This window comes from Arachis stenosperma, chromosome 7 (assembly GCF_014773155.1).
Source record: "Arachis stenosperma cultivar V10309 chromosome 7, arast.V10309.gnm1.PFL2, whole genome shotgun sequence".
NCBI lineage: Eukaryota > Viridiplantae > Streptophyta > Magnoliopsida > Fabales > Fabaceae > Arachis > Arachis stenosperma.
The window spans coordinates 975941-1000555 of NC_080383.1; the positions used below are offsets into that span (position 1 = coordinate 975941).

A 24615-nucleotide genomic window follows, 5' to 3' on the forward strand; every position below is an offset into this window, starting at 1 on the left:
TTTTTTTTTTTTTTTTTGAGCTCAGAAATGCATGTTAACGTGGTAGATGGAGTCCACGCGAGAGCATGGGGTGAGTGAAGACACGCGCCAAGTGTGACACTCAGCTCCATGCCAATATCACCCTCTTTCTTTCTTTTGAATTTTGATGAGAATATTTTATTAGGGTTAACTACCAAAAACGTCCTCGAATTATTCAAATGCTGACAAAAATACACCCGAATTTTACTATTACCAAAAATACCTTTAAATAATTTAAAAACACAATAAAAATACCCAACAGTAAATATATATTTTCAAAAAATGCCTTAGAGATTGAATTTTGATGCAATTTTTTGCAAGAATAATTATAAAATTGAGATATTATTATTCTTAAAATTTGGTGATTTTTCATTAAGTATATTTTTTTTTATAATTTTTTTGTTAACAACTAATAATACGTTTAAAAAATCACAAAAAAATATATACTTAACAAAAAATCACCAAATTTTAAGAATAATAATATCTCATTTTTCTAATCATACTTGCAAAAAATAGCATCAAAATTCAATTTCTAATGTATTTTTTGAGAAATACATATTTAATGTTAGTTTTTTTGCAAGATTATCTAACATTAAATATGTATTTCTCAAAAAATATATTAGAGATTGAATTTTGATGCGATTTTTTGGAAGCATGATTAGAAAAATAAGATATTATTATCTTTAAAATTTGGTGATTTTCTGTTAAGTATATAATTTTTTTGTAATTTTTTTGTTAATAACCAATAATACTTTTAAAAACTCACAAAAAAATATATATTCAGCAAAAAATTACCAAATTTTAAGAATAATAATATCTCATTTTTCTAATCATGCTTGCAAAAAATTGAGTCAAAATTCAATCTCTAAAGTATTTTTTAAAAATATATATTTACTGTTGGGTATTTTTGTTGTATTTTTAAATTATTTAAAGGTATTTTTGTCAATAGTAAAATTTGGATGCATTTTTGTCAGCGTTTGAATAATTCGGGGGCATTTTTGGTAGTTAACCCTATTTTATTAATATCAGTTTCGTCAAGTTACTATTACAACTAGGCATAGCTAGTAGATACTACATTCTAGTATTTTGTACGTACGGCCTACGGGTAAAAAGTAAATTCATTAGATGTAGTAACTAGTAAGTTGACTTCAAAACCTATATGCAGATTTTTTTTTAATACGAAGATAAATTTGGTGTAATTATTCGGCTAATTTTTTTTAGGATAAAGTATTTTTTTAATTTGATAAAAATTTTAAAAATATCTCTAAATTTTATTTTGTTTGAATTTTGTCTTAAAAATTTTTTATTACTATCGACAATTAAATTTTCAAAAAATTTAAGACTAATTTAACAATAATACATGAAAATTATGCTTGATTTATTTGTGTTGAGGGTTATTTTTATGAAATTATTGTTGAATTGATCTTAAATTTTTTGAAAAATTAGCCGTCAGGGATATATTTGATGCAAATCGAAATTTTTTGGGAAAGAATTGAAACAAAATAAAACTTATAAATACTTTTAAAATTTTTGTCAAACTTCAAAGAAAAAAATATACTTTGCCATTTTTTTATATTATACTGTTAAGAGTGATTTAAGTTAATATTATAATATTTTTGAGTAATGCATTGATATTGATATGAAGTATGAATAAAATTTTACTAACCAAATATAATCAAGTTGTTATAATAACTTTTAAAATTACATGTCTCCTTCTCATTTTTTTTCCTTCTCGTTTTTTGTCTCTTTCTCCTTCTCCTCCCCCTCTTCCTCTTTCTTCTTCTTTGTCTTCTTTCAAATTCATACACACTTCTTCTTTTCTAATGTTGTGTCTTCTTCTTTTTATTTTTTAAGTAATTTTTTAACTGTTTGTTTAATCTGAATCGAATTACTAATAAATTAGAAGCAGAAATTTAAAATAGATCAGTCAGAAATAGATTATATTGTTCAAAATAATGAATGATTCAAGTTCAAATCAGATGAATGAGAGCAATTGGGATTTTTCTTCTGAATCAAATTAAGTGGGCGATGTTTGGATTATTTAATTTTGAATTGAATGGAATGAAATGCAATTGCTAAATCCAGTTGTTTATAAACACTATTTTCAGTTCATTTGATATTATACAACGGTTTTGTTTTGATAATATTTTCGGTTCATTCGAGACGTAGGTTTTCTGAATTCGAATTCATATAATGGACAATTTTTTATTCATTTGGTATTGTACAATGGTTTCGTTTCGATAATATTTTCGATTCATTCGAGACGCAGGTATTTCTGAATTCAAATTTATATAATGACAAATTTCGGTTCATTTGGTATTATACAATGCTTTCATTTTGATAATATTTTCAGTTCCGAAATTATTTAATGATATCACCGATGTTAGCAAAATGTTAGTATTGTTGATGATGACAATAACGAAAGAGAAAGATAATGAAAAAGAAAAAGAAGAAGAAAATACAGCATCAGAGAAGAAGAACCTACGTGCACAAATTTAAAAGAAGAATGAGGAGAAAACAGAAAAGAAAAAGACAAAGACAAAAAAAAATTACATTATTGAAGCGCGTGTCTGATACATGTTGATGTGATGAAAGTGGTTTTTATTAAATTTGGACCAATTTAATTGCAAAAAATATTTAGATATATAGTTGATCGGATGAAATATTTAAAAATAAAAGAAAATATATTGAATAGCAATTTTAAAGGAAAAAAATTCTGTCATTTATAAAATATATTATTTTAAAATTTGGAAGAACCAATCTACCTACTCGACTTTTTATATTAAAAATGATTGGTGTTCGGATAAAAGATGCACTTTTTCGGAAATAAAAAAAAATCGATCTACTTTAATTTGGTATTTTAGTTTATATTTTTTGACTTTTTCATATTCAATTAAATCCTCTTTTTAAAAAGAGGGAGTTCCAAGCACAATATTAATTAAAATGAATATTAAAGAGCGAAAGGCAGAGGAAGACCTAAGAAGACCATCCGTGAGGTGGTCAAACGAGATCTACATGTAAACGGTCTCTCTGTAGACATGATACATGACAGAGCACAATGGCGTCGTTTGATTCATGTAGCTGACCCCACTTAGTGGGACAAGGCTTTGTTGTTGTTGTATTAAATTTATTATTTGATTATGAATTTGGGAGCTTATCTTATATTAAAACTTAGTTTCACAAATTTTCTTAGAGGTAATAAAATTTATGTTTGATAAATTAATTACTTATTTTAAAAAGTTAGGATTGTTTTTAAAATTCTTCCATAAATAATACCTTTAAATTTTAATGTAGTGTAGTACCATTATTTGTGTTTAATTTAAATTTAAAACGGAATATTCTAGCAAGATTTATATAAATATAGAAAGAGAATAATTTTTGTTTAGGAAAATCATGTAAATTTATTTTATTTTATTTTATTTATGTACAAAACCCAATTTCTATGTTCCAATAACACATTTTTATATCTCCAATAACATGTGCTATTTGTTTTCAATATACAGTACATATTCATCATATTCGCTACTTTCAAATAATACAACATTTTTAGGCTAATTTTTTTTAATTGATTAAATATATGTGTAATATATTGTTATTGGAAGATTAAATTTTTTTTATATGGTATTTTATTTAAATTGGACGGTCCAATTTGTTTGAAGAAAAAAATAAACTACAAATCGGAGGGTTCGATCTGTTTGAAAAAAAAATAAACTACAAATCGAAAGGTCCGATTTGTATTTGATATTTTTTTTTTATTTTTTAAAATAAAAATCAGACGGTCCAATTTCAGCATTAAATTTTTTTTTTATTTTCGAAATCACAAATCAGACCGTCCGATTTGTGATTGTTTGTTTAAAAAATAAAATAAATTAGAGGCACCAATTTATAACTCCCATGGCAATATCAAACACTTCTCTTCTCAGATCATCATGAGATACACTCTTCTCTCTCACACACAAACAAAAAAAAGCGACATTTTTGCTTTCAAAGAATCACTGTTCAGAACTTTTTATAACAGACTCCATATGATTGAAGGTCATCATGAGTGACAACTAGTTTATTCTAATCCAAACTATGATATATTAATGAATAAACCCTAAATATCTCATCAACTTTTTATCTCGAAAATAAATAAATTATTGTTTGAATACAAAATATAAAAATATTTTTTATTTTTTAAAAAAATAAGATATCTAAAATTTTTTTAGAAGATCGATTTGTCTTTATATAATTTAGATATAAGAACTTATTTGTTTTGTATTTTAAAAGGTCAATAATATTTTTATATTTTCAATTAATCATAAATTTATGTGTTTTCGAATTAAAAAAATGAGAAAGTCTAGGGAGCCAATAATTTTTGTATTTTATGGCCAACACTTAACCATAAAAAAAGAGTGAGTGATCTTTCACTATTAAATGTAATCTCACACCATTAAAAACATTATTGATGGCCAATTGATAGTTACAAAATACAAAAGTTATTGGCCTTTTAGTACTCTTCTTAAAAAATTAGGGTCCTATTTATTTTTTTTTTTTGTGAGGAATATTAAAATGTTATTTATGGACAAATTTTGAGTTGCTCAACATGATGTTGGATTGTTGGTGATGAAATTAAACTTACCTCGCTAGGTATATATTCTCTATATGGACCTACTAATCTTTAGTGTCTATTTGAGTTTTTTGGGGGAGAAAGAGAACTAACATAGAGAAGATATGCCTAGATACTTTGGACATTGTGTGAAAAATGTTCTAAATTGTTATGTGGAGCCACAAATAATGCTAGATCAAGTTGATCAAAACATTCAACACTAAGGTTAGGTTAGGTTTGATTTAATTAAGTGCATATTGCTTCGTATGATTGAAAAAGAAAAAAAAAAAAGAAACCATTAATTATTAATGTAGATTATCTCATATATAAAATTATTAGGATAAAGTATATTTTTTGTTTTTGATGTTTGTAATTTTTTTAAAATATATTTTAATTTTGTTATTACTAATATTTTTTATTTATTCAATTTTATTTTTAATGTTTTCGAGTTATGTCAAAATTATCTCTGATTTTTTTATCCGTAATATTTTATATAAAATTATCGTTTAAAAATAATTTTAACACAAATAAAAAATATAAAAAATAAAATTAAATGTAACTAAATATTAGGAATTCAAAATATACTTTATCCAAATTATTATTAGTAATTCTTTGAGAGTTTGAGTTTATGTAATTTTTCCTTGCACGCAAGATACACATGGAAGGGCTAATAGTGAATCTAATTATATAAAATCAAGTTGCCAATAGGGTAAAATGGAAAATAGAAAGATTACACTATAGACTATAGTAATATTTAATAACTATATGGAAAAAAGAGAGAAAAAAGAAAGAAATTAAACTAGATAAATTACTTAAACTTTATTTCCATGAGTGCAATTATTAAACAAGTTATATTACATATAGGCAACATATAGCAAAAAATAAGAATAAAAGAAGAAATTGATTAGTCAAATATCTCCTTTTTCTTTCTTTGTGAAGAATGCAAAAGATAGACATGAAAAAAAAATTGTTAAATAACAATTAACTAAAATATTATTTATGAATGCTCTTCTTCTCGAGTAATAATAAGTTTGCCTTTAAAAAAAATTATATTTATGAATATGCATAAAATATTATTTTTTTCAAAAAATATTTATCGTTACAGAATTGATCGCTTTTTATTTTTGTTATTAGACTTTTAATGATGTTTTCAAACCATGTAAATAGTTTTTGCATTTTTTTCATGGAGAGCACAAATCTAAAGGTTAAATTTGTGATTTTTAATTTTTTTTTTAAATATTCAAATCCGAGAATTAGATTTGAGTTTTTTATTTTAATTTTTTTTAAATATACAAATTTGACCATTAAATTTGTATTTTAATATTAAAAAATTTTAAATATTTAAATTAGACTTTCTAATTTACTTCAGAGTAAAAAAAAATTTACTTTAACACATTTCGATTTGTAACACTATAAAATTTAATTCTCAAATTTTTTATTTTCTCAAAATTGAGGATCTAATTTGTTATTTAAAATTAAAAAAATTAAATTTATATTAAAAAAATACACCAATTATCTATGACGATGAATTACACATAATTTTTTTCAATATAAAAAAAAATTAGCCCATAAGTGATGCATATAAATAAAAAGTTTATAAATCTCTTAATTGTTGTAGAAAACATCAAGAAAAAAATGACACGTAGAAGCAGTAGATAACAAAGGGAGCAGTTCACTTAGACTTAGACATCAACTCAGAAAACCAGGCACTTATTTCAGACCCAAAAAGTGGTCCCAGAATGTCTTGGTTCATTACAACATCATCATCTTAGATTTGGGACCCACTCAAATAATCATACTCCTCCTAAGTACATTTAAGTAGATCAGATGCATGGTCAAAAAGTCCTCCTTGTCAACCACCATGATATTGAGATAAATAAGGATTTTTTTTTATAAAAAATATCTTTATATCTTTAGAAAAAAATAAGGATGCAAATAGAAATTTGATGACTATTGCAAAAGAGAGATTTTGAATATAAAAAAATCCATATACTGTAATACATATAATTAAGGTTAAATTACAAGTGCTTATATTTTCAGTAAAATTATAAATTGATTTTTATATTTTAAAAGTTTGTAATTAGATATTTAAAAAAAATTAAAATTTATAATTTAGACTCTGCTGTTTAAAAAGTGTTTGATTTAATAAAATATTTTTAGTATATTCTCTATTTTAACAGTTAGCATATGCTAAAAATATTCTATTAAATCAACACTTTTTGAATGATAAAGACTAAATTGTAAATTTTAATTCTCTTTAAGATTTAATTACAAATTTTTTAAGTGTAAAAATCAATTTATAATTTCACTAAAAATATAGGATTAACTGTGTAATTTAACCTATAATCAAATCAAATATGTATTGTTATATCAACAAAAATAATTAATTTTTAAATTGTATTAATCTGATTGAATAATAAATGTGTAAAATTATTATATCAAAATTTAAAACTCTTTGATTCTGCTATGATATTTATTTTACGTTATTTTAACTTTTTCTCATGAACGATGGCTTCTCAATAAACATATTCAAAGGATTTTTATTATCACATGATAGAGAATAAAAATATCATATTTTTAATTTGGAATTGAAAGATGAAAGGGCACATGAAAATGGGCTTGACACATGAAAAATTGAAAGATGTGATTAAGAAAACGACAGCATAACATCAAACATATCAAATTTAATTTCATAGTTCAAAGAGAAAGGAAAAAAAAAAAGAATGAAACACGTGACATGAATATTTATTATTCTTCTTACTAGTTAAGACAGTAAGTATTTTATATTCTACATTTTAGAAATAATAAAAGAAAAAATAAAAGATTATTGAGATCAGCAATTTTTTGTAATTTTTGTTATTATTTAACTACTATAAATATTAAATTATTTTTAATAAATAAATTTTATTAATTTATGTGTACAAATTCTAAAAGATATAAATATAAATTGTATTGATTTATATGTACAAATTTTAATAAATATAAATGTAAATTATATGTTTTTTGTATGTAAAACTCTTTAAATATGGTAACAAATTATTGCTAGCAAAATGCTGACCAAATAATGACCAAAAATAATAATTTTTGTTAGTTATATAACATTGTTCTTAATAAAATATTTTTTTATAAATTATATAGTACCATAAAAATATTTTAAAAAATGGTTAGTGTGTTGATAAACGGGTTTTTTATTTTTATAAATTAAATAAATGTAATAATTACCAAAATAAACAATTTTAAAAATATTTACCTCCATCTTATCTCGTTTATAACGAGATAAGAGAGGGGTATGCGACACGGTAAATGAGATATATGTATTTTTTAAAAAAAAATATTTGAAAATAATAAAAAATATTAATAATATCAATAATCCAAATTTTTGACATGTAATTAGTACATAAAAAGATTGGTAGAAGAGATTAAAATGGATATGTTTGCGTATATGAACTCAACAATTATGTGCTTATTGAATAATTACCTATTATTTAAAAATTTAAAATATAATTTAAATGCACATGATTTATTTAATGATCCAATTAATACATGTCACTTCTCTATTGGTACATAATATGAAACATTTTTTACTTAAATTATTTCAAATTTTGATATACTCCCATCCAACAAATAAAATTTATAAAGTAAGTGAATAATATGTATCTTAAGGAAAAAAATAATAATAAAAAGAAGTGGGATCATATATCATACAACAGTATATCCAATTAGGAAATCAAAACATTTCTTTTGAGAAATCAACAAAGTCATTGAGATTATTTTGTCAATTTCATCCCTGACAAAATAAAGAGGAAGCTAAATTTTTGAGTGCAGCAATTTCTGCATCACAATTTTGCTATGATCAATGATAGCACTGAGTGCTATGTAGTTATTACAAAACACATGCATGTAATTGAGTGCTTGCTTGCACAAGAAACAATTCAATAAATCAAAGAAAATCAAAACATCTTTTGTGAGAATCAACAAAGTCTCTGAGACTAACAATTTCAGCCTTAATGCTTTGAAGTTGCTCAGTTAGATGATCATGCTTCTTAAGAAGCTCACCAAGTTGTTCTTGTGCATGATCCACCTTATTATTATTATCATTAGTATCCTTAACCATAACCATAACACGTTGATGCATTTCATGAATCCATGACTTGTCAAATCCCAACTGAATAGCTTCATCACAGAGTTTCTGGAAGTCCTTCTTCCCTTGAGGAGTAACACTGGCCGGAGATTCGTTCCGGAGGAAGAATAATATATCTACCAAAGTCTTCAACATCCAAGCTTGAAAGCGCATGCTGAAATCCTCAACAACTTTCCAAAGATGAGGATACACAGCTATTGCCTCAGCAAGCAGTGCAATTTGTGCATCATCAAGATCAGCAAACTGCTTAAATGCTTCCAATTTCGTTATCATCGACGAATCTTCACATGAAAATTGGGAGTATTAATAACATTTTCTATATTTTAAAATAAAAAGAAAGAAGACTACTAACCTCCATGAACCTCAATATTGCTATTAGAGACAACTTGCTTATCTGATAAGTGAGGTTGCTCTTGCTCTTGGATACTATCTTTAACATCCTGCATTTTTTGGCCTTCTTTAATCTTGTCTTCAACATTCTACACACATAACAGAATAGAACAATTTCACTATCATGTATTTGAAAATTGAAATAAACAGCTAACTTACAATAGAGGGTATTTTATATAGAGGTTTTGCTACTACTTCTGAACCAAAAATTGGTGATATTGGCTTCAGTGATGCTGGAACTTCTCCAACACAGGTTTTCTCTATTCCTTCAATACTCTGCAATTTCCATATATAAGACATATTGTTCAATCATTTAACCTCATTGATAAAATAATACTTCAGTGTCTCTAGTTTAGTTTCCTTCTTCAGCTGCTAATGCTAAGTTTCAATATTAGTAGGTTCATTTAATGATAGGATCATCAATTCATCATTCACAAGGTCTTTGATATTTTATAAGATGGTCATCACTTTCTTACTAATTGAACTCTCAATATTTTGTATAACATTGAAAAGTTAATACAGTTTATATGTCATATTATGTTATTTACCTGTGGAATTTGAACTGCCCTGATTTTGCCGAGAGGCTTTTGTTGATTTGTGAAAGATAGTTCAGTAACTGATTGGTCATCCATTAACTCCTGTAAGAAGTAATGAATAGTGAACAAGCATAATTGTTAGAGCCACTTGTTAGAGATATAACCATTAATGTTACCTTCTCCTATCAGCTTAAGCTTTTGGGATGAGTGGTTTCATGACACCACTCATTCTCAGATTCTCCAATATTGATTTAGAAAAACAGTAGCTTAGAGCATTATTCTCACATGTGAGTGTGCTTTATGTACAGCAATGTCCAAGGGACTTGTAGATGTAGATGGTATATCAAAATAAGAAGATTTTCCAACAATTTTGATCTCTGCTTCTTCTTCTTCAATCTGGAAACACCAAATCATAATATGGCTTTGTTTGATAAGAAAAAATAAGCAACAAGGAATCAGAAAATACCTGATCTGATTTATTAATCTCGCGAACCCTGTCGAGTACTTTCCATTGATCAATTCCAGCTATTTCCAGATCCTCCAGATCTTCCATTAGACAAGGAAAATTTTGTAGGAACAAAAATGATTAATGTATAAACTTGTACATTAAAAGACTAATGTATATACCACTTTATCCAAATAACCAGTTCTTGAGACATGAGAAAATACTAATTCACTATAGAGAAATCATATGTGAAAATATAAACAGTTAAAATCCAGTTGCACAGACTTACCTATATCCAATTCAGAGATTTTTCGTTCAAACTCCTTGAAGGTAGCAACCGATGAAGTCAGAGGGAATTTTGGACATTCATCGATGACACAAAGTGCTGCAGAGGGCAGTTCAATTTCTTGGCAAAGATTAGACATGGACATCAGCATTAGAAGTTTAAGCTTTGGAAGCTTAACTTGCACGTTTCTTATTTGATCACTTTGTCTTTCTTCATATCTGATCAATTCTTTTAGCTTACCAGCTCCAACTATGATGAGCACTTCTAGATTTGGAAGATCATTCGATTCGGGGACAAGGAATAAACTTTCCAAGTTCTGGCAGTCTGTGATAATCAGTTCAGACAGCTTTGGGAAGCATGGCTGTGGAGGAACACAATTTGATAATCTGTGATTCTCTGCATCACCCTCTTCAATGATCAACTTCAGTTCCCGGCATTTTATAATCTTTAGATGCTTCAACTCTGGAAGGCATCTCATAACAGAAGCAGGAAAGGTTACCTCCAACTTTTCACATCTTTTGATCTCTAATGTCTTTAGATTTTGGAAGACAAAAAAGTTTTTCAAACCTACACAAATATGCTTCATCTGACGTAGATGCGAAAGTTCTAGATGTCTTAACTGTAATCTCACCGGTTGCTCAATGATCTCGGCCTGTTCGAGGCTAAAAATAGTTTCTACTTTGGACTTGTGTATACATATGGTTTCCCAAGAGAGGAAGTCCTTCTCAATGGCCAGTGTGTCCTGTAACTTGTAAGACAAGGAACCAAATGAATGAAACAGAATCAGGATAATATACAAGGAAAGTAATTTCAAGTTAACTATGCCTCATCACTTTTCTCACCTTGCATTCATTAGCCTTGAAAGTATTGATGGACATTATCTTAAGCTTTGGACAATATTCCAAATAAAACTTATGCAGAGATGGCCATCCTGCTCTGTAACACTGGGGGAAAATGCCAATCATGTTCCAATTATCAGTAAGTCGAAGCACCTGAAGCGCAGGAAACTCAATGTTGATTCCATTTTGATGACCTGTATCACCATCTGTGCTGCATTCTCCAAACACATATTTCAACTCACCACAATAATCTATATCCAAAGACTCCAATTGCACAAGGCCTTGAGAAAAAGTAACTGGGATTACATATTCTAGCATTTGGCACCCCATAATATGAAGTTTTTTCAATTTTGAGAAGATCACCCTATGGTCCTGTCCACTTATCTCCTCATCTTCAAGTATATGCTTCAGTTCATCACATGAAAATATCTCTAGCTTTTCCAACTGTTGCAGACCTCGAGCAATTGCAGGTGTGAAGAGACGTGTTTTCAGTGGACATTTGCTTATATATAGATGCTCTAGCTTCTCAAAAAGGCCACTAGGAGGCACACCATGATATAAAGCTCCAAACTTCTTCATTCTTTCGAGTCTTAGTTGCCGCAACCTAGAGAACATATTTCTCAGCCTTTGTTGGGGATGATTGCTGTTTTCAACCAAACACTTGATCTCATCAGAATCACATAACCAAAGCTGAATCCAGCCATAATCCATAAATCCTTCTCTTTCAATTTGGAATATATCAGGTGTGATATTTTGTGCACCTCCAACAATATTTGCTAGAAGCAGAACCTCTGCTTTCTCTGCCAAAGCCACAGCTGATGCATTTGATGTATCAAAACAGCTAAGAATTAAGGTTCTACGGCAGCTAAGGATTTTATCTCCATGACCCTTAAATTTGTGTCCTAGTTGTATATGGTACCTTGCCAATGCTTGAGGGACTCTAAAATTTCTGAAGAATTCAGTTTGGCCTCCATTACCATTGTCCCATTTAGATGTCTCACCATCAATGTAAAGTTCTTCCAACGATGGCCTTCTTCCAATTACTTGAAAAGGATTTCTCTCCATTTTGCATTCTGACAAATGTAGCAGCCTCAATTTTGTTAGTTGTGCCATTACATCTTCAGTTAACTCCAAGAATGAACAACCAAGCAGCGTAAGGCTTTCGAGCTTTGTCATATATCCCATGGAAGAGATGTCACCTAATTTCCACATCTTCAGCCATAAACAACGAAGGTTTATCAACCACTTAAACGACATGGTTGATAATGAGCTAGTACCAAGGCCTTTGCAGCTAAGAAACAGAACTTGAAGCCTTCCCATTGTTCTGAACATTTCATCTGATACTTCTGAATTTGTTTCTAAGCATAGAAGTTCAATACTTGAACAGTTTAGTTCACTTGGAAACTCCTTACACAACAGATACCTTATTGATCTGGATTCCAAAATTGCACTCTTTTCTAACACACACTTGATCACCTTGTTGTCATTGCTTGCAATGCAAAGGGCTACATCGCGAACCAAATCATGCATCTTGACACGCTTTCCTCCTCCCATATCTGATAGCAAACAAGAACTTATGAGTTTGTTCTTAGCTGCACATACTTCACTCCTTGCCTCCTCATATGACCAAACTTCTCCAACCATGCCAAGTCCTATTGCAAATCTGATTAGAGTTTCAACCGGGATTTCATAACCTTCAGGGAACACAGAACACAACAAGAAAAGTGACTTGGCTTCTTTGGTATCCAAGTTGTCATAGCTTACTCTGAAGCATTTATAAGGATCTTTCAGACCTCTCTCAATATTCACCGGAATTGAATTCCTCAATCTAACCAATGCAACATTCCAATCATCTTCAGCCTTGCCTTTCAAAGTGCTAGCCAGAGCAGCAATAGCAACAGGCAATCCTTTGCATTCATCTGAAATCAGTCTTCCCAGATGCTTCAAGTTATCCGAAGTGCTTCCGGATAGTTGTGCTTGATTCTGGAAAAGCTCCCATGCTTCTTCATCAGTTAAGGTTGATAAGTAAATCATTCTTTGACAATTCATCAGACTACAAACTGTTTCATATTGTGTAGTGATGAGAACCTTGCAGTTTCTATGGTTTTGACCTGATGGAATTCCTATAACACCAAAATCAAGTGATTGCCATAAATCATCTAGAATGACAAGAGTTCTCTGGTCATCAAGATTCAATCTCGCGCGCAAGCGCTGTGCTCTCTCCGATTCTCCTCCTTCTGGAAACTGAAACTGCAAAGCACTGGCAATTCTATCTTGAATCTTCCTGACATCTACTATATTAGACACAGACACAAAAAGCACCTTATCAAATAGATTCTCAGCTTCTGCAGTCCTCATAAGTTCCATAGCCATGGTGGTTTTACCACAACCTCCCATGCCATACAATCCAATAGTAGTAACCTCATCATCTTTCAGTGCCTCTAGAAGCTCCTCATAGTCACCTTCTCTGCTATCAAACTTCAAACAATTTTCCAAGAAATGTTGCTTGCTTGGAAGTGAAGCAATCCTTTCATATTGTATATACATTTTACCTTCTTGAACACACATTTCAACTTCCTTTCTTCTTTTTGCTAACTTCTTGGCTAGATGATACTTCCAAATCCAATTTGGACAGTAGCCAAAACAACAACTCTTGTTTGTTCTTGCTTTTCTTATTAAGTCCTCTGCTTTATCTTTGAGAGGGTTAGATTTCTCCAACCATGCATTCACAACTTCAGCATTCTTTATTACTTGTTTTCTGGCATGTTTAACACGGTCTTCAACACTGTTCCTTGTTGTGATTAACTTTTCTTCCTCTTGTTCAAGGTCTTCAATGAAATCATTGAAGCAACAAGGATAGCGCAATTGATTTGTTGTTCCTACCACCAAATCTCTTGAAATGGAAGAGGCAAAACCAGAAATGCAATCCATCATGAGTTCATAACTCCACTAAATATTAACCTGAACACAAGAATTGATGAGATCGACTTAAATCACTTAGTTTATACTAATTCATGCAAATTCTTATTTCTATTAGATATTTACTTTTAACTAAAACTACATGGGATTAATACATAAAAAAAAGAGTACTATATTCAATAATTTCAGTGCTATTCCATAGTCAATATATATATATATATATATATATATATATATATATATATATATATATATATATATATATATTTTATCAAAGATAGGGAGACTCGAACCCGCGACCTCTTAGGTGAGTTGGAGAGACTATGCTATTTGAACTATAACTCATAGGTCAATTATTATATTTTAAATGCAAATAATCATTACATTTTGATAATAGATAGATATATCATTGAAGTAATTTAGAAAAATGGTTTAATTACTTTGTGTTTCTCTATAATTGTACTCAACTTTCAATCAAATTCCTTAAATTTAAACATTTCTAATAAAATCAAATCTCTATATTTATAAACATTTTCATTTAGGCCTTTTTGGTTTGGCAATCTAGTCTATATATTAGATGATAAATACTTATTTGTTTCCAAAAGTTTTGGTTCAATATACTCAGTTGAATTGTAACTTCAGAAATAAGAAGCCTTTTTCATGATTAACTGATTTGTGTTAAAGTTTACCTTGTTTTGTTGAGTTTCCAACACAAGCTTGAAGGTTCTAGATAGATCAGAATGTTCCCTCTTCAGTTCACTCTCTTTCATTCATCAAGTTCCACCAGGTTAGCAATGATTGTGTTTGTGAAGTTCATTGAATGATCCATTTCTTACTCAAATTAACAACCAAACAAAAGTAGCATAATAACTACAATTCTATCTTCATGCAAGACCGTGGGACAGCGTTGACTCCTTAGTCAATGCAATGGTTTGATTTTTCATTTTTCTTTTCTTTTTCTGGTGGGCTTGGGTCGCGTTAGGCCCAATACTAACATAAATGGGCTTATTTGTTACCCAATCTTAGGAGGTTGTGTATTAGCCCACTAGGCCCAATATTAAACCGTGGAGCTAGCCATCTTACTCTTCCTAACCCTCCACAGTGAGAGTCCAGGGAAGAAGAAGAAGAAGAAGAAGAAGAAGACAGTACACAGCACAACACAGGTAAGCTCATTTCCGATGAGATTAGAAAAATGTTATCAAATTCAATTTTGGCATGTAATACGATAATAACATTGTCTATGTTTTAGAAAGTATAAAAAGAAAGCAGATTACTAACCTTCATGAACCTCACTATTGCTATTAGAGACAACTTGTTTATCTGATAAGTTAGGCTGCTCTTGCTCTTGGATACCATCTTTAACATCCTGCATTTATTGGCCTTCTTTTATCTTGTCTTCAACACTCTACAGTCTACACACATCACAGAATAGGACAATAGGTGTAACTTGTTTAATATAGATTGCTACTACTTCTGAACTAAAGAGTGGTAATATTGGCTATAGTGATGCTGGAGCTTCTCCATTTTTTACTTGATTACATAGTCAGTCCAGGCCCAGAAAAAAAGTGGAGGGTGGTTAGGCCTGAGACAACCAATGTGTCGCAATCGAATGCATGGTCACGACACAATGACTTCTTTAGATTTATGTGTTAGGCCTGTGATAACCAACATATTTAGATTCATGTGTTAGACCTGCGACAACCAACGTAAAACTTCATCACATCCTAATGCATGGACACAAGACAATAACATCTTTGATCCATTTAGTTGACCCAACTAGTAGGAAAAGACTTTGTTAAGAAAGTAAGTAGGCCCAAGACTAACATAAATAGGCTGATTTGTTCCAATTATTTTACAAGTATTCTTTCCTTTCCTTTTTTTAACAATTAAACAAAATGACTACATCAAAAGCATGTCACTAGTAGCATAATTAGTGTTGTAACATAGCTAATAACAAAATAGAGATATGCTCGTCTAAAATAAACACAAGGACAAGCACATAAGTCATCATATTTTATTATTTTCACATTCAGAATATACATTAGTTACATTCACTCATCTATATTTATCATGTCTTAAATAATAACCCAGGTTCAATAAAGACTGTCATTAGAGTAGCAGCTTCTGTCATCAACACATAGGTAGGGAACCACAAAATATAGTAGCATAACAATAACAAACCAAGCCAAGCCAAGACACAATATTTGAAGGGATATTTTTGTGAAAAAGAAAGCCAAGCCAACTTCCCTCCCACTTCTGCCCATTATCGGGAAGAAACAAGAAAGATTTTCGACCCTCTTTCTCTTGAAACAAAGAAAGTCTCTGTTTCTTGAAGAGAAAGTAACAATTCCAAACAAACAAATTAAAGAGCAACATGATTAAAGTTGAAACAATGGATAATTCAAGGTGGCGAGAATGTTGGCTTCCTGAGCCTCTGTTTCTTGTAGAGAACGTAACAAGGGTTCCATCTCAGTGGACAATTCAGCAAGTTCAGAGTGGAGGGCATTCACTCTATCCTGAAGAGGCTCCAACTTAGAAAGAACCTGTTGTTTATCTGCAAAAAGTTTATCCAAGCTTGACAAGGAAGAAGCCGGCAAAGAAGTGGCAACCCTGTCCTCCAAATCACTTAACCAGCCTTTGTTGAAAGGAAAACATCCAACGAGGCGAATGAGATCCAAGAATTCAGCATGCTTGTCGCCAACAAGAGACACTAGAGGTTGAGTAGATAGAAAAGACACAAGCCTGTGAAGTGATGAATAGGCAAAGCCTTTAAAAATTAAAGAGGAGTTATCAACGGTGAGACGCATCGAAGGCTGAGCAGTTAAGAAAGAGCTCAAAGTTGCAACACATTCAGCTCGCAATTCACCAGCTTCAACTAAAGAATTCAGCTCCTCTACAATGGATGTATCTGGCAAAAAAGTCTATAAAAGATGAGAGGGGACAAGAAGGAAGGCAAGTGGAAGAAGAGATAGAGCATAGTGAAATGAAAATTCTTTACCGTTAGAGCATTGAGTAATACAGACACTGCAAGAATGCTCTTTCTCCTGGTGCTGCCTGTCAAGAACATAAGAACAACGTGGTTCAATAAAATCCTCTTTGTTCAACTCCTCTCTCTTAGGTTCTTCATGCTCTTGTCCATAAGAGATCTCCTTTTCTTCTAGATTCTTGCTCTCACACCTTTCATGGTACGGATTCTGAGAACTTCCCTCTTTGTTTATGTTCTCACTCTTATGCTCCTTGTCTTCAAGCCTAGAAGCATTGACAAATTCCCTCTACAATTCCAAAGAGGTAATGCTTTATTAGCAATTCAACGTTGTTGATATTACCTCTTATTGTTTCTAGTTTAATTTGTTCTTCACATACTGATGCCCAAGTTTTGAAGGGGAAAAGTGAAAAAGAAAAAGATACAATATGAACCTGTGTCAAGTCAGCTTGAGGAATCTGCTCCAATGATTGTAACTCTCTTGACCCTTTGTTTTCTCTGCCTGATGTGAGAATCTCATCTGATTCATTGGCTCTGCCTCGGCTTTCAGATGCTGGTTGATGTTGAACAGTTTCTTTATTTATAATATCATTTATGCAGAGTAATTCGCTAAGCACGAAGAAATTAATTACGTTGTCTACAATACAAAGATTATTAGAATTATGGAAATGATAAGAGGGCCAAACCATCAAGAGAATCAATAATCCAACCAAAACAAGTGCATAGTGAATGCATACCATGATAATAACTTCGCAACATCTCCTCTGCAGTAGTTGTGGATGTAAGTGTGAGTTTTGGACAATTGTGCACAAGAAGATTATCCAGATTGTTAAACTCTGTCCCTTGAGAGATGTTATATAAGTTTGGCAGTTGCATTAATATTACATGTTTCAGTTCTGGAAGTAAAGCCTCGACCACCCTGCCATTCCTATCCCCCACAACTTGTTCACATTCTCGAAATACTTGCTCAAGGCAGGGATTTTGTTTTATGATCAAATACTCTAGTTGTGGAAACTCGTGGGATGCAGAAAGATGGAACATATGCTTCAATTTGTTGCAGTGAGTGATAAGAAGTAACTTTAGCTTTGAGAAGGACACTTTTTTGGATTCAGGGTTTGGTGCAACTTCGTAATTTTCATCCTCCTCAATGATTTGCTCCAATTCACGACACTGTATTACTACTAGGATCGTCAATTGAGGTAGGCTTCTCAATACACAGGGAGAGAATATGACCTTCAGCTTTTGACAACCCAAAATATATAGCAAAGTAACATTTTGGAGGGTCACGAAGTGTTTGGCACCCTTCCATATGTACCATGAGGTCATTTCTTGTCTGTTGACGGGAACTTCATCCAGATGAAAATTGCCTTCTATTTCGGAGTTGTTCCAAATAGACTCAGATCCTGACATTTTCCCATTTGTTTTATCCTGTAAAAGCATACTACTCATCAGCACTGATAGTACAGCAAAGAGGAACGGAAAGAACTCAAAGTGGTAGCTATTAAGTGACACTACACACATATTATACAATAAAATCCTAATGGCTGGGTTTTGACTTCTTTAACTTGCAAAACCACTAAATAGTGAGACTTTTATGGATGAATAGTCTTGAGCCAACCTCCATAAATTTTGGCAGTCTAGCAAAAATTCTTTCAAATAATTCTATTGTCATTCTCACTTATTGTATTGGTGACTTCCCAATAAGGGAAACTTCTATAAACAGTTAATTAGAACAACATGCAAGGTATATGAATAATCATCAGAAAATAAAAATATGGTTAAAAGTTTAAACTAATGGCATGCATAACACCAAAAAGAAAAAAAAAAAAAAAGAAAAAGAAGAGGAGGAAGAAAATATGAAGAGGATGAGGGATGGTGAGTGAGGAAGATATTGGTGGAGTCATACAAATGCAGAACCACGATTGCGACTTGAATGTGAAGAGTTTTTTCCTTTTTGTGACTGTGATTGTGTAGCTCCTGAATGAACCATCCTATTGTTGACAGACAGGGTAGACAACCCAACATTATCCATGACAGTCTGTTGCAGACATGAGCACGTGGCATAATAACTGCCCGAACAAACGTTGGTCATATTTGGTAAATCGAAGAGTGCCATTTTTTCCAAAGCAGGAAGCTCAATTTGGACATTTTCTTGATGATCATTAGAAGAATGAACACGATCGTTAATATTTTCACCAAATATATATCTCAACTGAGGAGCATGTCGTATTTCGACTTCTTGCAGCTCCACTAGGCCTTGAGCAAAGGATACATGCAGTATATATTCCAATGAGCGACAATTCATAACATTGATCCTTTTCAATCTTGGAAACATTGAAGCATAACTCTGTGGTTCGTAATCTTCTGGAGTTATTTCCTCTATATTTCCATGAGCAATTTCAGAAGTTACTACATATTTCAACTCATGGCAATCGGCTATCATCAATTCTTCCAATGAAGTCAAGCTAATAGCTGTGGATGGTTCAAACAATGTTCGTAGCATAAAACAAGATCTTAATATCAGACTTTTGAGATTGCACAGATTGAATGGTCCTGGAAGACAGGAAAAATGAAGGAATTCAAAATTGATTGGCAGATGAGTTATAATTCTATATGGTGTCAGGTATATTGCTTCACTGATTGTTAAGTAAACCGTCTATTAATTTAGACCTATGCTTAAAATTTCGAGCACTAAATACATATATAAAGTAAACTTCATATACTAAGTATTTTTACCCCCTCTAAAGACTAACTTCCAAAAGGACATATGCAAAAATCACGTGAAGATTGCGTGAAATACTTACCAAATCTGTAGTTCACAATGGAAACTGATGGCGGGGAATTTTCCACTTGATTAGATTCCAAATGAAAATCTAGCAAGTATTGAAACTCTCCTGCATTAGTGTTTCCACTTACCACCATTTGCTCAAGATTTTGGGGATTCATGGATTGTATAAGAGCATTGTATATACAGCCTAGCTTTTGTAAACATTTCATCAATGGATCTTGCTCCTTATCAATGAATCGTTCTGCCACCTCAAGTACGGCTTTTAACTCACACTCCTTCATTCGTATCTCATATAAACTTGAGTCATTGCCTTTTATCTGTTGTTTAATGTAGTTAATAAAGATTTAAAAAGAAAAAATCATCACATAATTTCAGCAGTAAACAACCATAATCATATTTTATGTAATTATTATTTATTGAAATACTATTGTTCTTCTCTCTTTTTGTTTTAGGAGTTGCGTAGGTTGTGTCTTGAGAATAGTAAATTCTTTATTAAAATGACACTCCAACATTTTTGACTGTTTAAAATGATAAATGCAGATGAAACAAATACATCTAAAGATAACAGTACTAAAAATAATCTTGTTTTTGTAACAAGCTCTGTAATAAATGGAATCTCCCAGCTTACACTTATCGAATTATTTGCACCTTACTCTTAGTACGTCTTTAAGAAATTTGGTTTAAACATTTTCCAGTTTTGGTTGTATTAATCATAAATGCATGCCAATAGAGTAATATGCATTGTTATATGTGGAGCTCCTCTTTTATACTGATTCCTACAGTTCCTGTCAAATTGTGCAAGCAGATAATCAACAAGTTGACAACGAAACGAAAAATTAAGCAATTGTACCTCAATGATACTCTGGTCATCCTGTCTTCTCTTGGAATCAGCCATGCAATTATTGGCAGACTCAATGACAAACCCAGGACAATTCCGCAAAGCTACCTGATGTAGTGATTGCCATGTTGCACGGCAATTTCTTGGGCAAATGCTAATGATGTTTGGCAACTTAACAAGAGCAAGCTCTCCTAGACGTGGAAGATCAATCTTGAGTGCATTTTGGCTCTTCTGGGCTCCATGTTTGGAGTGGCCAAACACATGTTTCAACTCATTATTATCTTCTATTTCCAAGCATTCCAAATGTAGTAGGCCCTGAGCCAATGTGGCTGGGATTATGTATTCAATCTTCTTACACCCTCTAACTAATAGCCGTTTCAACTTTTGGAACACTAAACAGCCATCATCATCATTACTTGACTCAATTTCCTCATCATCTTCTAATACATGCTTGATTCCATCACAGTACAATATTTCCAGTATTTCCAAGTGGCTCACACGAGCTGCAGCAAGCGTGAAGACAGATGTCAGCTTTTTACACTCAAACAATTTCAAGGCTGTTAGACTGCACAAGTTCAGCTTCCAGTCAAATAATGTTCCTTGCAGTTGTGGACACTTTTTTATATACAGCTCCTCTAGTTTCACAAAAAGACCACTCCCATGCTGACCATGATATAAATATCTTAGCTTCTTCATCCGCTTGATTGTTAGCTTGCGCAACTCGGACAAGAGAGAACCTACTTCATTCAAATGTTTGCCGGTGTCAACCAAATGCACTATATCCTCTGATTTTTTTATCAGCAGCTCAATCCACCCATGGTTCATACCTCCTCCTCCTCCTTCAATTTGAAATATGCCAGGGATGATACTTTTGACATCTCCACGAATATTTGCTATATACAGAATTTCTGCTTTCGTGGCCAAATTCCTGACTGCCACATTAGACGTGTCAAAACAACTAAGAAATAAGGTTCTGCCATGACTGAGACACTTTTGTTGATATTTTGAAAAGTATTTGCCCAGTCGTATTTGATACCTTTCCAATGGTTGGGGGACACTGAACTTGCTGAAGAATTCAGGAGGGTCTTCATCTTCCAAATCCCATTCTGGCCTGTCATCATTGATGTACAGTTCCTCAATTCGCGGGTGCTTTCCAGTTACCTCAAATGGATTCCCTTCCATTTCACATCCTGATAAATCTAGCAATCTCAGGTTTGGTACTTGTGTGACTAGAACATCAATTAATTCAGGGAGAGAACAATTATGCAATGTAAGACTTTCAAGTTTTTTCATATCTCCCACAAACGAGATGTCAAATAATTCCCACCCACTTAGGAATAGAGAATGAAGGTCTGTCAGTGATTTGAGGGACATGGTTGACAATTCTCTTCTCTGATGGCCTTCCCAGCAAAGAATCAAAACTCTGAGACTTGCAATTCCTTTGAAAATTCCTTCTGATACTTCCGTATCTGTTTTTATGCATAAAAATTCAATACTAGAACAGTCCAACTCGACTGGAAATTGCTTGCACCACAGATATCTTATCGGAGTGCTATCCACCAAGTTTGCATTGTTTTCCATGACACACTCAATTGCCTTACCATCATTGCGCGCAATCCAACGGGCTACATCGCGAACTAAGTCATGCATTTTGACACAGTTTACTCCAACAGCATCTAACAATAAGCTGAAATTTAAAAGCTTATCCTTAGCTACAATTACTTTGTTTCTTGCCCCTTCAAATGTGACAACTTCTTCAACTAGGCCCACCCCTATTGCAATTCTGATTAAATCTTCAACTGGAATTTCAAAGTCTTCAGGGAATACAGAACATAACAAGAAAAGTGACTGTTCTACAGGGTCCAAGTTATCATAGCTGACACGCAGAATCTTGTAAGGATTTTGCAAACCTCCCTCAATGATCACAGGCTTACATCTTTTAAGATTATCCGACGCAACCTTCCAATCTGCTTCACCCTTGCCTTTCAAAGTGTTAGCTATAGCTACTATTGCCACAAGCAGTCCTTCACATTTATCTGAAATTTCTTGTGCCAATTTCTTCAAGGCATTAGAAGTGTCTTCAGTTATCTGTGCTTGAGTTTGGAAAAGTTTCCACGCTTCTTCAAGTTCTATGGTCTTCAATCGGATCTTCTTTTGGCAATCATTCAGAGAACAAACTGCTTCAGACCGTGTGGTGATGAGAACTTTGCATCCCCTGTGGTTCTTAAAGGAGGGAATTCCTATGGCTTCAAAATCAAGCCTATGCCATACATCATCCAAAATCAAAAGAACATTCTCATGATTTTCTCCGAAGAACTTGTCCAAGCATTGTGCTCTTTGAATTTCCTCTTTTTGAGGAAAATCAAACTGTAGCCAACTTGCAATTTTTTCTTGGATTCTTTGAATTTCCACAACACTAGACACAGGAACAAAGACTACTTCCCCAAAAAGCCCCTCTTCTTTTGCCTTTCTCCCAACTTCCATTGCCAATGTGGTTTTACCACATCCTGGCATCCCATACATGCCGACCATGTTAACAGTGTCATCATTTAGTGCCTGCATGAGTTGATCATAAGCAGATTGTGTGCTCTCAAACTTCAAACATCTTTCAGGAGAAAAGTATCTCAAGCCTGGAAGCGAAGCAAGCCGTTCAAACTGCGTATACTTGCTACCTTCTCCAATACACTTTTTAACATCCCCTTTGTTCTTTACTAACTTCTTTCCCAAGCGATATCGCCAAAACAAATTAGGACACTTCCCGAAACAATAAATCTTGTTTGTCCTTGTTTCTGTGAGTAAATTATCCACATCATTTGAGAGGTTGTTAGCTTGGTTGAGCCATTTGTGCATTAGTTCATCAGTCTTTTTCAGTTGTCGCTTTTGGTGATGAACATGTTCTTGGACACGCTTTTTTGTGTCCACAAGCATTTTGTCTTCATGTTCAAGGCCCTCAACAAGGTCGTGGAAGCAGCAAGGATAGCGTAATTCGTCTACTGCTCCACAGACCAAGTCTCTTGAAATTGAAGCGGCAAAGTTGCTAACAAAATCCATCAATACTCCACTAAATGCAACTTCACCTGAACACTAGATGAAAGCAATAATTAATTTTGAGAGAAAAAATTTTGTGCAGATTTGGTGAGTGATAATAATACTGAAAGGTAAGCAAAACTAGAACTGAAGAACCTGATTTCCTTGTAATAAGATTTAGCTGTTTCTTTTTTATAAATGAATCAAACAAAGACACGGTTTGATCTATGAGAATATATATTCATATATCATATCATACATTATAAAAATGGCCGCTTCCGTTTTCAGGATCAGTACACATCAACAACCAGTATGGAATGTGAAAACAGAACGAACAAACTAACAGTAAAATAAATTAATTACCTTGTTGACTTTCCAACACAAGGTTGACTCAAACCTCTAGCAGCAAACAGCAATCATCGAATTCGAATGAGAAGAATATAAGATAATCCTCATTATTGCGTCAACATGGATATTGGAAATCCTGCATCTGCATCTGCATGCACTTTCAACTTTGAAGTTTGAAGACACCACAGCAAACTTGACAAGTGAATGGGTGCAGCAGGGAAGTCACGTCTTTTCAACTTCCAACAATCACACGTTCTCCCTGCAACCAATTAACAAACCAACAAAATAAAAAGTAAGCTTATTGTTAGCAGAAAACAAATAGCGTGGGAGCTCCACTAGCGAGTGAGTGATCAGAGTGAACCTTTTTTCTTTCAAAAGAGTTAAGAAAGAAAAGCAAGTCTGGTCCACTATTCTGGATTGATTAAAACTATGAAAGCGAGCCTTGGTCCACTTTTTTCTTATTTTCTTC

At 32.1% G+C, this 24615-nt stretch overlaps 2 protein-coding genes across 7 annotated transcripts; both read right to left on the reverse strand.

Moving 5' to 3' along the window:
- Window positions 1-8325: 8325 nt before the first annotated feature.
- Window positions 8326-14994, reverse strand: LOC130941853 (putative disease resistance protein RGA3). Of its 4 annotated transcripts, none has more exons than XM_057870475.1 (9): window positions 14852-14994; window positions 11247-14204; window positions 10408-11146; window positions 10140-10219; window positions 9959-10069; window positions 9686-9775; window positions 9333-9413; window positions 9100-9226; window positions 8326-9028 (listed from the first exon to the last, which is right to left on the reverse strand). In XM_057870475.1, the coding sequence occupies exons 2-9, from the start codon at window positions 14175-14177 to the stop codon at window positions 8547-8549; spliced, it is 4641 nt and encodes a 1546-aa protein (XP_057726458.1). In that variant the 5' UTR covers window positions 14178-14204; window positions 14852-14994; the 3' UTR covers window positions 8326-8546. The 4 variants fall into 4 exon arrangements, 2 of the variants coding, with proteins under 2 accessions (XP_057726458.1, XP_057726457.1); XM_057870474.1 differs by having other exon boundaries at window positions 9297-9413; XR_009070723.1 differs by having other exon boundaries at window positions 8907-9028; window positions 9100-9256; window positions 9297-9413.
- A 1241-nt stretch (window positions 14995-16235) lies between these two features.
- On the reverse strand, window positions 16236-24604 carry LOC130940319 (uncharacterized). Of its 3 annotated transcripts, XM_057868431.1 has the most exons (9): window positions 24508-24604; window positions 24162-24405; window positions 20784-23848; window positions 19950-20250; window positions 19052-19698; window positions 17883-18573; window positions 17580-17782; window positions 17161-17434; window positions 16236-17070 (listed from the first exon to the last, which is right to left on the reverse strand). In XM_057868431.1, exons 3-9 carry the CDS (start codon window positions 23820-23822, stop codon window positions 16541-16543), a joined length of 5685 nt encoding a protein of 1894 aa, XP_057724414.1. In that variant the 5' UTR covers window positions 23823-23848; window positions 24162-24405; window positions 24508-24604; the 3' UTR covers window positions 16236-16540. The 3 variants fall into 3 exon arrangements, with proteins under 3 accessions (XP_057724414.1, XP_057724415.1, XP_057724413.1); XM_057868432.1 differs by lacking the exon at window positions 24508-24604 and having other exon boundaries at window positions 17580-17698; window positions 24162-24501; XM_057868430.1 differs by lacking the exon at window positions 24508-24604 and having other exon boundaries at window positions 20784-23855; window positions 24162-24501.
- Window positions 24605-24615: the final 11 nt, after the last annotated feature.